This window comes from Astatotilapia calliptera, chromosome 12 (genome assembly GCF_964374335.1).
Source record: "Astatotilapia calliptera chromosome 12, fAstCal68.1, whole genome shotgun sequence".
NCBI lineage: Eukaryota > Metazoa > Chordata > Actinopteri > Cichliformes > Cichlidae > Astatotilapia > Astatotilapia calliptera.
Window position 1 is genome coordinate 38760211 of NC_137433.1, and position 18868 is coordinate 38779078.

Genomic DNA, 18868 nt, shown 5'->3' on the forward strand with positions numbered 1-18868 from the left:
AAAGTAGTGATTACAGTTAGGCAGATCTAGTCCTCCTTTATCCTTGGTCCTTTGTAATGTTTTTAAACTGATACGTGGGGGTTTATCTTTCCAAAGGAACTTAGAAATATACGAGTCTAGAGATTTGAACCAATCTTGTGATGGCTTACTTGGGATCATTGAAAATAAATAGTTTATTTTTGGCAAGACCATCATTTTTATAGCGGCGACCCTTCCCATGAGTGATATGGGTAGACATTTCCATCTAGCCAGATCGCCTTCTACTGTCTTTAAAAGTGGGATGTAGTTTAATTTAGTTAATTCTGCAAGTTTAAGACAGATATTAATACCTAAATATTTAATATTTCCAGATTGCAGTCGGGTAGATGAAGAATTATGGAAGGAGCAATTAATCTGAAGAACTGTAGATTTTGACCAGTTAATAGAATAATCTCAGACTCTTGAGGAAGGGTTTATCAATGCAATTGATAAACCAGAGAGATTGGTTTGTGAGTTTTGGAGAAAAAGCAACACATCATCCGCAGGGTCTTCCCCTTTTGTGAGTGTGGACGCTTCATCTCTTTGCTCTTTAAATGCTTTGCTTCTTTTATTGATTTTTATGCTGATTTTTTTCCTTTTTTCCGTATGAGCATACCTGCGATAGCTTCTGGACACTTATAGATCATTAGGACTAAAGTGTTCTTAACAGAAACAGCAACATTTTATGGTTACCTTATCCTCAGCGCTCCGTGTGTCTGTGGCCTAGACACAGCTGAAGCCTGATTACAGCGTCTGGGCACCAAACAGCCTCAATAGCCTGGAAAGGTGCTAACCGCTAGGCTAACTAGCAACAAGATGCCTTCCCTCTCCACAGATGACTACCACAGCCTCCTGCAGAAGATTGCAGTACTGGAGACAAAAATTCATCGCTTAGAAGTAAACGTGGAGGTAAATGGACTGTGTGGAAATGAAACAACGTTGCCTTTGATTCAAAACAATGGCGATGAGCAAGCTAGTACACAGCTAAGGAGCACAGATAACATGACCAAGAAAGTAGACTCTGTGCATTATTATAAATCCTCAAGCGATAATCCCCCCTTGGACTGTCTTGGTGCAAAACCAAGACATAAATCATGTCTCCTGGAAGGGGGAGGACGTATCACGGGCAGAGCACAGCGAGCTGAAATCTCTAAAACCGACTGGCCTTCACTTCCTACGAGACACAGAAGCTCTTCTACCCCTGTATACGAGAGGAAACAGGACTGGACAACCGTGAATAGGAAGGTTAACAACAAACCTCCAAAACAACTGAATGTGAAACTGCAGAACAGATTTGCTCCACTATCAAAGGACCCTGGATCTATATCGGACAACCATCCATCTAAAAGCAGCGAAGTAAGGTCTGAAAATCTATTGAAAAGTGAAAGGCCACAGGGAAAGCTAAAGGCTAGGCCTGAAACTCTGATTGTGGGTGACTCTGCCGTAAAGGATGTACAAAGGATGTGCGGTAAGAACACTAAAGTCCTCTGCTTTCCTAACGATATGGTCAACAACCTGAAGAAGAGAATTCTTCAAATTGCAGATGAATATCCAACTGTGACAAACATTGTTCTGCATACAGGGTCAAACGATGTGTCCAAACAACAGTTGGAGGTTCTGAAACGGGACTTTACTGGATTACTAAATACTGTAAACTCTCTGAATGCAGCTGTATTCATCAGTGGACCTGTACCGCCCGTCAGAGGAGGAGACGAAAGATTCAGCAGGTTGTTTGCACTGAATAAATGGCTTATATCAGCATGTGCTGACCACTCAGTGCATTTTATCAACAACTTTGATATTTTTTGGGAACGCAGGCATCTGTTTAAAGCAAATGGATTTAATTTTAACAAGTCAGGGGTGAAACTGTTCACCTCCAACTTGTTTTATTCCATACGTCATCCATCTGTACTTGGTGCCAAGGCTGAGATAAACGAGGAGTTATCTCATAAAGAGGAACAAACAGTACTCCAAGAACAGACAAAGCCCAGCAGAAACCTTGAGGAGGAGCTCCATCTGCCCCCACCTGGGAAGAGCCTCAGAAAGGAGAGACACCTAAGGCAAGAAGAGGGGTCCCTATTTGCCTCCAACTCTCTCAACAACACCAACGACCAGGACCAGGGACCACAATCTTCCCCAGTCCCCCAAACCCCTGAAAGGCCATCACCCTCCTCCCCCTCCCTTTCTCCCTCCTCCCCCGCCTGAAATTCACTGAGGAGATGATGGAGCGGGTCAATGCTGGGCCCAATCCCTTTTTGTCCCCCATAAACCCCACACCAGAGCAGCCAAAGGTTCGCCATCGAGCCCCGCCCTCAACAGAGCAATCGAAGTCACATTGCCCAGCCTCGCCCCCCTTAGTTCCTCCTTACCACCTTCATGCTTTGTCTCCGCAGTCTGATGTGTGATGTGTGGAGGGTCCGGGCTGCGCGGATCATGGCAGTGGTGACTTTTCCCAGGAGAAGCTGGGACCCTGTTTACTAGAAGGTTTTAAAATTTCTGTACTTTTAGGTGACAGGAGACATGTGGCCTGGTTGAAACACAGAGAGGTGCACTCTAAAAGACCTTTAAACATAGTAAACATACCTTGTGTGCCACAGACTGCTCCCAAACACGAGGGGACAAGTAATGCCTCTAAAACACTTAAGTTGGCTTTATTAAACGTTAGATCGTTAGCTGGGAAAACATTTTTAATTAATGATTTAATCACTGAGCACAGCCTTGATTTTATGTTTTTAACTGAAACTTGGTTGGACCAAAGTAACAGTGGAGCTGTTCTCATCGAGACTAGGGATGGGTATCGAAAACCGGTTCTTGTTGAGAACCGGTTCCCACTGTTTCAATTCCTTGGAATCGTTTGCCACTTTTAAAAACGATTCCCTTATCGATTCCAGTCGCCCCGAATGACGTCATCACGTTGAGTAGCGTCTTTTACCCAGTAGGAAACACGGCGCCTGAGCGGCACAAACGCTCAAAAGTTTGGTTACACTTTATGAGAAAGGATGACAACAGGGCAACGTGCAATACTTGCAAAGTAGAGATTTCATCAGAGGGAGGAAACACTATGAACATGCAAAAGCATTTGCTCAAAAAACACGCGATTGCTTTCAACGAATGTCGTGTTTTTGATCCGCTCCGGACTAGCGAAGCTCAACCCAGCAGCAGCGGTAGCGTTTCCACGTCCTCTCCCGTTAATACTGCAGGTAACTAATCAATTAGCATTGCATATTATGTTAGCGCGATTTACCTTATTACAAAACCTGCTATTACTGTGCGTTACATTTAGTGACCATGATCAGACAGAGTCTGGCTCAGATGCTGGCAGGTCTCGCTGCAGTCTACCGGTAGCGTCTCCTTTCAGGCCAGGATAGACTAATGTCACCGAGCAGTGACTAAGTTTGTGGTCAAAGGTTTGCACCCATTTGCCACAGCAGATGCCCCCAATTTCACTTTGGTAAGTGAATGTGTTTAATTGTAGGCAGGACATTACTGGATATTCTTGTGTAATTGCTACAGAATAATTTATGTTAAACTTTGTTATTGCTACAGGAGAATATTTATTTTATTATTTTACATTTACAATTTTTTTCCTGGGGACCCTGTGACACCCCATTGAAGAGCCGTAGGCTGGATCTCTTAAGATCTCACTGTTGTGTTTGTAAGGCCATGTTACTCCTAAATTTCTATCTTGTTCAAAGAGAAGATATAAAACAAAGTTCTAAGCTAATCGACTTTAGTGTTCTCCTTTTTTAAAAAAAAGAATCGATAAGAGAATCGAATCGTTAAACAGAATCGAAAATGGAATCGGAATCGTTAAAATCTTATCAATACCCATCCCTAATCGAGACGACCCCTCCTAACTACAGTTTTATCAGTGAGGCCAGGGTGAGCAGGAGAGGAGGAGGGGTTGCTGTCTTATTTAATGAATCATTTCAATGTAAGCAGCTATCTCCTGGAAGTTTTCAGTCTTTTGAATATGTGGCTTTACAGCTGAAGGCCCCATCCAAAGTTGTGTTTCTTAATGTTTACAGGCCTCCCAAATACTGCACAGACTTTTTTAATGACCTCAGTGAACTGCTGTCTGTGATCTGTGTTGATTTTGACTGTGTAATTATTGTTGGGGATTTTAACATCCATGTGGACAACCCTCAGGACAAAGGGACTAAAGACCTGAGTAACACTCTGGGCAACTTTGGGCTGACTCAGCATGTAACAGAGGCCACACATAATAGAGGACACACTCTTGACCTACCGATCTCCAAGGGCCTGAGCATTTCAAAGGTTACTGTGTCTGATGTGGGCCTGTCTGATCATTACTGTGTTTTCTTTGAAAGCAAAATCTCAGCCCACATAAATATATCAACAACAGTGATCACAAAACGGTGTATAACTGAACACAGTAGTGCAATTTTTAACCAGGTCTTCCCATTAACACCTGACCTGTCCAGAGGGTCAGTCAATGAGCTCGTCAATAGCTTCAATGCTAACATGTTAAATGTAATGGACACTATTGCTCCCATTAAGGTGAAGGTTATCTCTGGAAGGAAGAAGTCTCCATGGAGAAACTCCACACTGGTGAAAAATGAAAAAAGAGAGTGTAGGAAAGCTGAGCGCAGATGGAGAAAAACAAACCTCCAGGTTCACTATGACATCTATAAAGAGAAACTTCACAATTATAATTTACAACTGAGGAGTGCAAGGAGGTCCTACTTCTCTGACATCATCACTAAAAACAGCCATAATGCTCGGGTCTTATTTTCTACAGTTGACAGGCTAACAAACCCTCCTGTGTCAGTGGCAGCTGAACTTCATTCGACCATGGCCTGCAATGACTTTGCCAAATTCTTCACAGAAAAAATCCAAAAAATTAGACAAGCAATTGGTACATCAACAGCAGATCCAGGATATGTACTGTGTCCACCAAAAAACTGTTTAAACACCATGAAACAGTTTCACCCGATTAACAGCAAAGACCTGGAGGACATCTTAGGTCAACTGAACTCCTCCTCCTGCTGTTTAGATGTCCTGCCAACAAGTTTTTTCAAAAAGGTCTCAAAGACTTTAGAGTCAGACCTGTTACAGATCGTCAACTTTTCTTTATTATCAGGTGTGTTTCCAGAATCACTAAAAACTGCTGTAATCAAACCTATACTGAAAAAGGACAATCTTGACAAGACACAAATGAACAACTACAGGCCGATCTCAAATCTCCCATTTTTAAGTAAGATCATTGAAAAAGCAGTTTCCCAACAGCTCAGTTACTTCTTAAAACAGAATAACTGCTATGATGCCTTCCAGTCAGGTTTTAGACAGAACCACAGCACTGAAACCGCTCTGACCAAAGTGTTTAATGACATATGTCTGAATACAGACAGTGGAAAAATGTCAGTCCTAGTTTTACTGGATCTCAGTGCAGCATTTGATACAGTCGACCACAACATATTACTCAAACGACTGGAGAACTGGGCAGGTCTTTCAGGAACTGTACTAAACTGGTTCAAAACATACTTAGAAAACAGGAAATACTTTGTATCAATAGGTAACTTCACATCTGAGCAGACAAGTATCACATGTGGAGTTCCCCAAGGTTCCATCTTGGGACCCCTTCTGTTTAACATCTACATGCTCCCACTGGCACAGATTATAAACAATAACAAAATAAACTATCACAGCTATGCAGATGACACACAAATATATATCACAATGTCACCAGGAGACCGAGGCCCTGTACAGGCTCTTGGTAAATGCACTGAGGAAATTAATGACTGGTTGTGCCACAATTTTCTCCAGCTAAACAAAAACAAAACTGAGGTAATAGTCTTTGGCGCCAAAGAAAAACGATTACAGGTCACCAGAGAACTTCAATCTATACATGTAAAAACCACAAACCAGGCGAGAAATTTGGGTGTAGTGATGGATGCAGACCTAAACTTAGAAAAACACATTAAGACAATAACAAAGTCAGCTTACTATCACCTCAAGAATATATCAAGGATAAAAGATCTAATGTCTCAACAGGACCTGGAAAAACTAGTCCATGCATTCATCTTTAGTAGGCTTGATTACTGTAACAGCATCTTTACAGGTCTACCTAAAAAATCAGTCAGACAACTACAGCTCATTCAGAACTCTGCTGCTCGAGTCCTCACTAAGACCAAAAAAGTGGACCACATCAGTCCAGCTCTGAGGTCTTTACACTGGCTGCCTGTCCGTCAGAGGATAGACTTTAAAGTTCTGATGCTGGTCTATAAAGCTCTGAATGGTTTAGGACCAAAATACATCAGTGACCTCCTGACCCAGTATGAACCTTCCAGATCCCTCAGGTCATCTGGATCCGGTCTTTTATCAGTTCCCAGAGTCAGAACCAGACACGGAGAAGCTGCATTCAGCTTTTATGCTCCTTATATCTGGAACAAACTCCCAGAAAGCCTCAGATCAGCTGAAACACTCAGTTTATTTAAATCCAGGTTGAAGACTCACCTGTTCTCAGCTGCATTTGAATAAAGCACCAAATCCACACTTTTAAGCTTAAATTTCAAAACTTACATTAACTACTGATTTTTATCTGTTTTGATTTTATATACTGTTTTGTTTATTTGCTTGTTTTATTCAATTTTAAATCATGCTTTTTATTTGTTTTTGTTTCTAATGTCTCTGTAAAGCACTTTGAATCACCTTGTTGTTGAATTGTGCTATACAAATAAACTTGCCTTGCCTTGCATAAAGGCTGATTTTATGTTCTACATTCTTACATTTTATGCCCTTAATTGTTGTAGCCTGTCTAATTGCTGCTGCTAGTGGCTCAATAAAAACTGCAAACAGTGAAGGGGAGAGTGGGCATCCCTGCCTGGTGCCCCTCAAAAGAGAGAAGCTGTTTGGTCATTTGTTCTGACACAAGCTGTTGGGGAAGTATATCATATTTTTAACCAGCTTACGAAAGAGTTTCCAAAGCCAAATTTGTGTAAAGTTGCAAATAGATTAGAATAGAACTAATTTTGTAGAATTCTGCAGGAAAGCCGTCTGGACCTGGAGCCTTATTATTGGGCATACTTATCAGGGCTTCCTGGAGTTCACCTGGTGTCAGTGGCGAATCCAGTGTCATTGCTTGAGTATCTCATAATTTTGGAAGAGTTACGTTGTTGAGAAACTGATCAATTTCATTTTTAGATGGGTTTATTTGTGGTGTATATAAAATTTCATAGAAATCCCTAAAAATTTTGTTTATTTGTCATATATTGTGTTCCCAGATAAATCTTTAACTGCACATACGGTTGTTTTTTCTTTTTGATTTTTAACTGCTTCGCTAGAAATTATCAGATTTGTTCCCATGTTCAAAATTTTGAGAAGCGAAGTGTTTGTACTAAGAATTGACTCTTTTTATTAATAATTTTAATAACTTGAAGCTTCTTCAGTTCTTCAGCTAGAACTGAAGAAGCTTCTCAGATGAGAGGTGAAACGTCTTCAAGCAACTTAACTCATTCACTGCCATTGACGTCTGTAGATGTCAATTGAAAGCATACGTTGACTCATGGCTGGCAGTGAATGAGTTAAAGAAGTCCAGACGCTTTTCTTTGCAAGCTCCTTTGACTACTCATTTACACTCAGATTTAAAGCACTTCAGATTTGTTATGTTTTGTATTTTTCACAGGTTTTCATTTTATTTTGTTTTCAGTTCAGTTATTTCAGTTCAGATTCGCACAGAGGACTCAAATGAAATCTTTCCAAACAGCAAAATACAAAATCAACACTCCATGAAACCTCCAAGTGTAGCCTTTTTTCTTTCAAAGATGAAAAAACACATTTTATGTCCAGAAACAGAATTTGGAAAGCAAATTTAATAATTCCTACAGAAACATTTCTTTGCTCTTATTTTTAACTTTGATAATGAAATTAGAGCAAGAAATGGAGCTCATCATAGCAGCAATGTTCAGGTCGCATGTTCAGTAATCAGGCTGATCTCACATCAACACTCAGCTCTCTTTACCAAATAGAATTATGGACAAACCAGGATTTGTGTGTCTCGTTTATTTGTTTTTGCCATTTTGTTAAATGTTTTACTTTTTTAATGCATTTTTTTCTTGTTTTATTTTTCCTGTTCTTAATAAATTCTGTGCCTGCGAAGTCTTATCATGGGTTCTACATGTAAAACTGACTTCGCATGTAGAAAAACAAAATATCTCAGAAATGTTAACAGGACAAATCAAATTTAATCACGGAGACAGCAGCCAGAAATAAGGAGGTGAAAAATGCAGCGACAATAAAGGAATCTTGATCTTATCTTTATATATTAAAAAAAACAACACAGCATGCATACTGGTGTGGCCTTGTTGGTGTGTCGCCGAGGTTGTGGGCAGGTGGGTGCATGGGGCCTCAGCCCTGGCCCAGGGGGCCTCTGGCGCATCGGCCTAACTAGGGGGCTCTTCAACTGACAGGGAGTTTGTTCCATCCTTGCAGAAGTCCACTCTGCAGGTGAAGAAGAGTCATAAGAGAGGTGGAGAATAAACTTAACCTAGGTGTCTACTGTCTTTTGCAGTCTGGGAGATGATTGAATGTTAGGGTGGGCACAGTTTCCTCTGCGGTGGGGTCGGGTGGACTGCCCCGGGTCCTGTGGGGCTGGGCGGTCCTGCTGCCGTGGGCCCCGATCTGGATGGGCCTGGGCTCCCTTGCCTTGGTGGGTGCCGAAAGACGTGGGTGCCTACTGGAGTCAGCGGGGCAGCTGGCCCCAGGGAGGGGCATCTTGCTCCTCCCTTCTTTTCCTGCCCATCCCCGGCTGCCTCCGTCTTCCCGCTCCAACCCACCCACCCACACAAGTAGGGCCTTGGGGTGCGGGTGTGTTGCCAGGGTGCAGGGGAGGCATTCCCCCCCCTCTGTCCCCTTCTGGCCACCTGTGCCTCAATTGTATTTCACAACTCAGACATCCACATTACTCACACTCTCATAACACATACATATATAGGGATGGGTACCGGTATCCGGTGCCATGATGGCACCGGTTCTGACATAAACGGTAGTAACCAGAACGAAAAGCAGCGCACATTTCTGTGCTTTATTTTCCTGAGCTGTGATACATATGTTCGTGTGTAATTTAGGTTGAGTAGGCTAACCACGTTATTACATTAATGCATGTAAGGTGAACTAGCAAACATCATAGCTACATGCGGCTGTCTTCTTGTTTGATGGTAGATACTCCCTTCACCCTGGCCAAAAAGGCTAAAATGACCAAAGAAAAAGAGGGAAACAGCTGAACATGAGAGGTTTAGGACAAAGTTTGTGTTTTTTCCATTGTTTAAGCACTGCTTCCAGCCAAGAGTGATACCATATATGCCCCATAGCTGCAGAAAAGGCTAACATTGTTATCTTTTTACAAAAAAACAGCTGAACATGAGAGGTTTTTGGACCAATTTTGTGTTCTCCATTCTTTAAGCACCGGTTTGAGCACCGTTTAAGCACCGGCACCATTTCAAAAGTACCGGTTTGGCACCGGTATCGGATAAAACCTAAACGATACCCATCCCTATACATATAGGGCCTTGAGGGTGGGCACGTTAACGGCGTCCAGTGGACGGTCTGTGTATTCAATCCCACCTCTGACACCGGTGCCCACCTCTCAATTTTAAATCCATGTAGACATTGAGGGTTCTCGGGAGGGGCCGTGCTAACACCTGCTGCTCTCGGGCAGCAGCATGCCCTCCCGTGTTTTAAATGCACTTTAGAACAACACGCAGCAACACTACACATGAGCGGGAGGAGGGAGGTTTGTGGGGTCTTCACACACCCCTGTTCTCTGCTGGCCATTGGGGCGGGGGGGCTGGGAGGAGGTGTTGGCTGTCAGATTGGGATCTGGGATGCAGGGCCTCCCTGCTGCTGCGGAGCCTGGGGCGGTCTGCTTGCTTCCACCCCGGGGTAAAGGGTAACATCTCCTGGGTGTAGGTGCCGTTTCCCCCTCCAGGGACAAGGGTACCTGGACCCGGGGTATAGAGTTTGTTTGGGGAGTGTGATTGTGTGTACATGTCCATTTATGTCTATCCTTACGTTGGGTGAGTGCTGAGTGTTTGTATATGTGTGCATGAGGGTGGGCATGCATGTTTGTGTCTGTGTGTGCCTGTTTGTCTGTGTCTATATGTCAGGTCGGGTCTTAGACTCCACCACTCTGGGAACTCCCAGGCCCTCCAAGGCCTATCTCACCACACTCCCTGCTGGTAACTGATGCCCTCATACGTTGGTGTGTTGGTGGTTCTTGGTGTCCGGGGCTGGGGGCTCAGGTATGTACCAGCTCACTCCCGGTGACTACTTGGCGGGGCCTGGTGCCTGTTGCTCGGTGAGGCCTCTTCCGGGGCAAAGGGGGCCCTTGGGCCTCCGGTCTCTGGGCCTGCGGCTCGGTTCACTCTGGCACAGCTGGCTGCTGGCAGAGCCGGCGGGCACGCCGGTGCAGCCCCCTCTAGCTTCTGCTCGGTAGCTCCTGGGTGACGCCTCGTCTGGGGATCCTCAGCCCTTCCCATGAGGGTGGCACAGATGCCCCTCCGGTGGTCCTCCTTGGGCTCTCGCACTCTGAGGCCTCTGGATGTCTGGGGCCTGGATCTCCTCCATGCCTGCTTCATGCCCTGGGAGACGGGGCTATGGCCCTCTACACCTGCGGTCCCCAACTCCCGGGCCTCGGACCGGTACCGGTCCATGAGTCGTTTGGTACTGGGCCGCGAGAGTTGAGGCTCAGGTGTGAAATGTATGGTTTTCAGGGTTTTATCGGTTTTCAGCGTTATTTTGTTATCATTTTTATTGTTAACTCAGTTTTCCTTGGTGTTTTCACGTGTGTTACGAATAAATCTTCTTTTTTTCGGTACCGGTACTAGTTTTATTTTGCTGTATTTATCCGCAACACCTTAAAGGCCGGTCCATGAAAATATTGTCGGGCATAAACCGGTCCGTGGCCCAAAAAAGTTTGGGGACCGCTGCTCTACACCCTCTTGCAGACCATTACATGGGGAAACCTTTGAATACAAGCGCGCTGATCCACACAGGTGTGCACACGGGTGTTCACTGTTCATAGACTTAAACTACACCTTTCTTGGCTGCTACTTCAAACCACATTGTGCGCTGTCTGTCCTGCGTGCTGCACAACAACATTCAATATTTAGTATTTACTGCTGTTTACACTTAGCTAGATTAATGCGATGGTGTTGTGTTTAGTATGTTGCTTTTTTTTTGGCTTGTTTTCTATTCTTCTCTCCACAGGTGATCCAGGAGATTCCCCCCCCCCCCCCCCTTCTCACTGTCCCTCTCCCCTTCTGTTTTTCCTTTCCTTCCTCTTTCTTTCTCCCTTTCCTATCCCTCACTCATGTCTGTCCCGTCTGTAACATCTGAAAATTAAATATAATAAATAATAAAAACAAAGGTCGATCAAATGGACCAATACGGCAATGCCACGATGATCCATTTGGCAAAATAAATCCATTGGGTATCCTTGTTGGACTTCAGACAACAATTCTGATGGCTAAAGAACCAAATGGGACAGGAAGAGAAAAAAAAGAAAGAGGCAGAAAATAGATGGATGGATATGTTTGCAAAGAGCGGCACCCCCTGCTGGCCATTAATAAACAATACAGGCTTGTGCCATCAGCACCATCTCAGCTTCCTTTTCCTAACATGACATCATCGTATTATAAAGTTTGTTTTTATTTATTTATTTTTCCAATGAACCCAGACTTCAGCAATAATTTAACTCTAAATGATTAGCTGACCACAAAAATCCATTTACATTAGCTGATTGCCATATGGATACCAGCGTACATGTCAGTTGATAAACTGAAGCTTAAAAAATCTCAAAGATGTATTTTTAGTCAAATGTACTTTTTTAGCTGTAAAATGTCTTTATCAATACATTTCTCAGTTACAGTGGTTATAAAAAATTAAACTTTAACTGAAAAATATATCAGCAAAAAATAAGATTTTATAAAACGTAAATATCAGTATTGTGGTCTGTGTTTTTTGTGTTCATGAAAGTTATTAAACCACAAGGACATGGCACTTTAAAACAAACCAAAGATAATTCTTTCAGTTTCCTGTTTTAAAGCTTAAATTAAATGACACACACTACTTTGAAACCAGAACAAACATGACACATCTGTGGCACATCTGTCTCAGATGTGTTGGACAGCAGGAGCGTGGCAGTTCATGTAAATGTGATGAGGTATTCTGGGTAGGCCTGGATATCATTGAAGACAATAAACATTGCTGGATTAGTAGTGTTATCTGTGACGCTGTCATACAGGTCTGAGGGACTCCCAGATTTGGGAGGAGGGGTGATCATGCCTTTTTGTCCTTGGGCGTAGTCTCCAACTAGAACTCTGGCCTGGTACATATGCTTGTGTCCGCTGGTGTCGGGTCTGGCATATTGACGTGTTGCATAGTGGGGGTTCACAGCAAAATAAGAACCATTGCCGTACATCGCACCTGCAGGAAAGAAAAAGAGACTGAGCAAAGCTCTACACAGGTGACGATACTCAACCAGATAGCATAGCAGAGGTAGGGAGATAAAGACAGGAAGTAACATTTCCTAAAGACGAGAAATGGTCATTTCAAAACAAAACAGGAAGTAACACACAGAAACCAGAGGAAGTCACAGACAGAGGGTCACAGGAGGGATAAAGAAACAACATTTAGAGATAAGTAAAAGCTAAAAGGTAACTGCAGACTAGATCACAGGCAGCTGTGGACTTCCAGCCATTTTTTGTATCGTAGTGTGCAGCTTATGAAAATGACTTATTATTAAATAGTTTATCCTGGAACTTTTTCAAACCCCTCAAATTGAAGCTCAAATTCTGCATTTCAATCACTTCACGATCGTTTGATTTAAAATCCATGGTGGTGGTGTACAGAGGCAAAATTAAAACTTGTGGACCTAACTGTATACTGTAGCTATTTGCTGTATCATTAGTGGACGTTTTATAAATGATCTTACTGGACAGGTGTAATGTGAGGCTCTGGCTTTACCATGTTTTCCTGCGTAGCTGCGGTTGAAGCTTTTGCTGTTGATCAGATGGATGGAGGTGTCAGTGGTGCCGTGAAACAGAAGCCGTTCGTTGTTTGTGTGTTTATTCTTTGTCTCCATTTGTTTCTTCAGGATCTGGTAGTTCTGCCACAGTGCTGGATTTTGCACACGTTCAATCTGCCAAAAGAGTCCAAACATAACATTAATTAATTCTCACAATTCTTCCCCTTCTTATGTCTGTTACTTTTCTCTAATAATATTTCTGTTCTTGTCATGAAAACACTGGGGTGGCTGTCTCTGTACATGAACTTTGAAACAACACAGGTCTCCCCAAGAGGATGGCCGAAGCTGCCTCCAGTAGTGAGTCAGTCCTACAGACTACAGCAGAAATAAACATGTTTACAGATACAGAAAAAGGTTTTGGTCTCTTTCATAAGAATATAGAAGAGAATTCCAAGAATATCTACTTCATTGTCATTCAGAACATACACCAGTTAGTGCACATCAGAATAACATTTTGGTGCATTTACTCACCATCGAACTGTACAATATAAATAATAAACAAATCTAAATCTGTAAGGTATAAAAAAAATGTACATGTAAGAATATAGGCATATAGTTTTTACAAAATATTAGGAAAATGAATATATTGCACAGCAATAATAAACAGCAGAAAAATATAGTGCACAATTTAAAAAAGAAAATTGCACTGTCCTAAATATAGTCATAACAACTGTACAGGGGGTCATTTTTATATTCTAATCTATTTAAATGTATTTAAGAAATACCACTTCCATGTTATTGATGGCTTTTGGAGTTTACTCTGTTTTTAACACTAAGAGACCATCAAAGAAGTCTGTGCTCCAATTTGTTAAGTGAAATTGTAGGATGTTTTTTTTAGATGCCAGGTGAAAAATCTTTAAGCGCCTAAAAAGTCCAGTTGACTTCATCTCAAGCATGACCTGCATGAAAACCTACACTGACATAAATTATCAGGTATTTAATTTCACACATATTTCATAAACAGTCTATGACAGGGGTGTCAAACTCAAATACACAGTGGGCCAAAATTCAAAACTGGAACAAAGTCGCGGGCTAACATTAATATTTATTGAAATATATTTATTCCTCCAGGTATAAGAATGAATCTTATGGACTCAAACACGTTTTGCTGAAAAACTGAATATGGAACAAGCAAAGCTTAATACTAAGCAATATATATATATATATATATTAGCTGTATAATACCAGTAGGCCAGCTCTGATAGTATTTTGGTATGGCTTCGCGGGCCAAATGTAATTAGGCTGCGGGCCAAATTTGGCCCGTGGGCCAGAGTTTGACACCTATGGTCTATGAGAAACAAACTCAATTTAAAGTTGAAATTTAGAACTTTAATTTTACTAGCCAATTATTTTTAACCGTCACAGTCATACAGTCTGCTCTGTGTATTGGTGACTGAACATACGCTGATGATGTTAAGATAAAGTCCGGTCTTTGTCAGTTCCTGCTCCACGTCGTCGTATTCCTGAGCTCCTGGAGTCAGAGCAAACAACTTCACAAGGTCTCCTTTCATGTCCTCCCAGCAAGAAGGCAGAGCACTGTCATCTGTAAAGATCATTGGAAGGGCTCAGTTAAAATAATGTTGTGCTACACTAATAGTTTTCACATACTTCATATGTTTCAAAGTCTTTTATTGACAGTTACATGACATTTATGCAAAGAGTCAGTATTTGCAGTGTTGGCCCTTCTTTTTCAGGACCTCTGCAATTCGACTGGGCATGCTCTCAATCAACTTCTGGGCCAAATCCTGACAGACAGCAACCCATTCTGTCATAATCACTTCATGGAGTTTGTCAGAATTAGTGTGTTTTTGTTTGTCCACCCGCCTCTTGAGGATTGACCACAAGTTCTCAATGGGATCAAGATCTGGGGAGTTTCCAGGCCATGGACCCAAAATGTCAACGGTTTGGTCCCCGAGCCACTTCGTTATCACCTTTGCCTTATGGCACGGTGCTCCATCGTGCTGGAAAATGCATTGTTCTTCACCAAACTGTTGTTGGATTGTTGGAAGAAGTTGCTGTTGGAGGGTGTTTTGGTACCGTTCTTTATTCATGGCTGTGTTTTTGGGCAAAATTGTGAGTGAGCCCACTGCCTTGGATGAGAAGCAACCCCACACATGAATGGTCTCAGGATGCTTTACTGTTGGCATGACACAGGACTGATGGTAGCGCTCACCTTTTCTTCTCCAGACAAGCCTTTTTCCAGATGCCCCAAACAATCGGCAATGACTTTGCCCCAGTCCTCAGCAGCCCACTCACCATACTTTCTGCAGAAGATCAATCTGTCCCTGATGGGTTTTTTGGAGAGAAGTGGCTTCTTTGCTGCCTTCTTGACACCAGGCCATCTTCCAAAAGTCTTCACCTCACTGTGCGTGCAGATGTGCTCACACCTGCCTGCTGCCATTCCTGAGCAAGCTCTGCACCGGTGGCACTCCGATCCCACAGCTGAATCCTCTTTAGGAGACGATCCTGGCGCTTGCTGGACTTTCTTGGATGCCCTGAAGCCTTCTTAACAAGAACTGAACCTCTTTCCTTGAAGCCCTTGATGATCCTATAAATTGTTGATTTAGGTGCAATCTTAGTAGCCACAATATCGTTGCCTGTGAAGCCATTTTTATGCAACGCAGTGATGGCTGCAGCTGCACGCGTTCCTTTGGAGGTCACCATGGTTAACAATGGAAGAACAATGATTTCAAGCATCACCCTCCTCTTAACATGTCAGGTCTGCCATTCTAACCCAATCAGCCTGACATAATGATCTCCAGTCAACATTCTCACCTGAGTTAACAAGACGATTACTGACATGATCTCAGCAGGTCGTTTAATGACAGCAATGAAATGCAGTGCAAAGGTTTTTTTGGGATTAAGTTAATTTTCATGGCAAAGAAGGACGATGCAATTCATCTGATCACTCCTCATAACATTCTGGAGTGTATGCAAATTGCTATTATAAAAACTTAAGCAGCAACTTTTCCAATTTCCAATCTTTATGTGATTCTCAAAACCTTTGGCCATGACTGTACTTTAGGACTGTGGTTACCTGTTCTCAGGGTTTTTATAAGTTTTTTTTTTTATTAGTTTTTCCCTCCTTTTCTTTAGAATTCTAAACATTTTAAGGGAAGATGTCAGAACTCGCCACTTAGTCTTTCATGAAGGTTTTACTTTGGAAAATACAAATGGTTACATAAGTACTACATGCACATAAGTGACTCACCTTTAAGGTCTTTCCGAAGAAGCTCTACATTACGCCTCTTTGCTGAAACTGCTTTTCTAAGTCCTGGATCAGCGGTGTACGTTTCATCATTGATCTTGATCTTCACCTTTTGTTTCTTCTCTAGCGCCTCCTCCAGTTTGAGGTTGGTGTAAATATCAAACGGCACCATTGAGCCACTGCGGTCTATAAACTGCCACTCTACCAGGCTGCTCACTAACAAAGCCTGTCTCTTTGAGTTCTCCGCCCTCTCCACCTTTCGGATGATGTCCCTGATGGTCATCAAATAGAAAAAGCAGTTAGGACTTTGCACTGAACATTCTTGAAATACATTTACGTCTCTGTTTGCTGACCTGACTGCAGACTCAGCAGTGAACACGTCTCTGGTCAGACCCTCCAGGTGGATCTCGGGGTCCTGGTCCTCTGCTCCTTTGTCCAGACGGATGCTGACCGTCAGTTTCCTCTGCAGAGCCTTCAGCTCCTCCATGTCAGCCTGTGACAGCTGACTAATGAACGGGTCAGAGATGGTTTTCTGTGCCTGCTCGGCAACAATCAGGTCATTAATCCTCTTCTTGGCCTCACTCAAAGCCTGCAGGGTTGGAGAAATCGTGGTACATTTTAGTTACAAACAGTCACATTTGCCCCAATAGAGGCACATTCAGTACATTTTGATAAAATCATAGAAGTCAAGTCAAGTCAAGTCAAGTTTATTTATAGAGCACATTTAAAAACAACCAAGGCTGACCAAAGTGCTGTACAGTAAATACAGATAAAAATACAATAGAACACAATTTCGTAAAACACCTCGCTGATCAAAATAAAAAATAAATAAACAAATAAATTAAACGTTTCTAAAAGCCAATGAGAAGAGGTGAGTTTTAAGAGCAGTTTTAAAAGTTTCTAGGCTTTTGGAGAATCTGACGTGAGGAGGTAAACTGTTCCACAGTCTGGGTGCAGCCACAGCAAACGCCCTCTCTCCCTTTGTCTTTAATTTATACCTGGGAACATCTAAAAGCATCAGATCGGCTGACCTCAAAGATCTCCTGGGGCGATAAGTACTAAGGAGTTCTGACAGGTAAGAAGGTGCAGTGCCATTTAAAACCTTAAAAGCCAGCAGTAAGATTTTAAAATCAATCCTAAAAGCAACTGGGAGCCAGTGGAGAGAGCAGAGAACCGGAGTGATGTGGTCTCTTTTTTTTGAACCGGTCAACAGGCGAGCGGCAGCGTTCTGCACCAGTTGAAGGCGATGTAGACAGGAACGATCTAGGCCAGCATAGAGGGAATTACAGTAGTCCAGCCGTGAAGTAATAAAAGCATGGACCACTCTTTCTAGATCGTTCCTGCAAAGGTAAGACTTGACTTTGGCTAAAATCCGTAAATGATAAAAAGATCCCTTAACTACAGAGCTGATTTGTTTATCAAGTTTAAAAGCATTGTCAAAAATAACTCCAAGACTCTTAATGGAAGAAGTGCAATCGGAGGTTAGGGGTCCCAAAAAGTCAAGAGAGAAGTTGGGATCTTTAGGAAGCCCAAACACAATGACTTCAGTTTTGCTTTCATTAAGGTGTAAGAAGTTAAGAGTCATCCAAGTCTTAATGTCAGACAAGCAGGAGAGTAGCGGCTGCAAAGAAACATTGCAGTTCAACCTCAGAGGGAGGTAGATCTGAATATCATCGGCAAAGATGTGGAAGGACACATTATGTTTACGGAGCACATCGCCCAGAGGGAGCAAGTACAGAATAAACAACAGGGGGCCTAGTATGGACAACATATCTATTCCATATTGTGAAACCATTTAATGTTTCTTCTACATAGGGTCTCTGACAGCTGGTCTCAAAGCGTGCAGTGTTGGACAAATGTGTCTTAATAACAGAGACTGACATTCATGTATTTTTCCAGCACTGTAACAATCAGAATTACTGTCTGAAGGCCAAGAGAAATGCCCAACAGATTTACTTTCCCAAGTGGACCTTCTACTCTACTGGTCCACTGGATTGTCATAGTTTATTCGATCTTTATTATTTATTTTTATTTTAAGTTATTACAATCAGACCAGACAGGACTTGAGGATGGGAAGAAGAAATAAGAAGAGAAGACACTGCAGAGACCAGACAGAGCAGAGACCTCCTGCAAACAACATGTCCGTCAGCTGAAGTTCCAGCTGAGTGCCCTGGTGCACTCCGCACCAGGGCTGGGCCCCCGTGCATGCCCCCATGCCCCCCCAAGCCCCAGCCAGAGGCCTAGCCTGGAAGTCCCCAAGTCGACCCCGGACCCACCCAGGGGCAGCTAGGCTACCAGGCCGGCAACCCAAGTCCGCCATCACAGACCCTCCCCCAGCCCTGCTGCAGGCAGCCGGAAGTAAAACACCACCCAAGAGCCACCAGAGCCCCATCCAGGTCACGACCACAGCCCCTGGGTTGAGCCCCCCAAGAAACCCGTCCCTTTGACGACAAGGTCCAGTGAGTTATCATCATACCAGAGTAGTTTCCTCTTGCTAATGACCTTTGCAAGTAGAAACTCATCACCATGTTTGATGTAGAGAACATGGAAAGTGAAAAAGATGTAAATGACTCCTTTAGTGCATGATCTCCTTTATG

General features: G+C 42.9%; 1 protein-coding gene across 1 annotated transcript in view; it reads right to left on the bottom strand.

The window, feature by feature from the left end:
• Positions 1-11842: 11842 nt before the first annotated feature.
• Positions 11843-18868, bottom strand: part of LOC145432107 (protein mono-ADP-ribosyltransferase PARP14-like) — a 37647-nt gene continuing 30621 nt past the window's right edge. The window contains exons 11-16 of the mRNA XM_080308668.1: positions 16625-16860; positions 16275-16543; positions 15320-15565; positions 14467-14606; positions 13003-13177; positions 11843-12462 (exon numbers count right to left, since the gene is read on the bottom strand). Of these exons, the coding sequence (XP_080164794.1) occupies positions 12182-12462; positions 13003-13177; positions 14467-14606; positions 15320-15565; positions 16275-16543; positions 16625-16860 (1347 nt within the window). The 3' untranslated portion in view covers positions 11843-12181. The remainder of the gene's footprint in view (positions 12463-13002; positions 13178-14466; positions 14607-15319; positions 15566-16274; positions 16544-16624; positions 16861-18868) is intronic.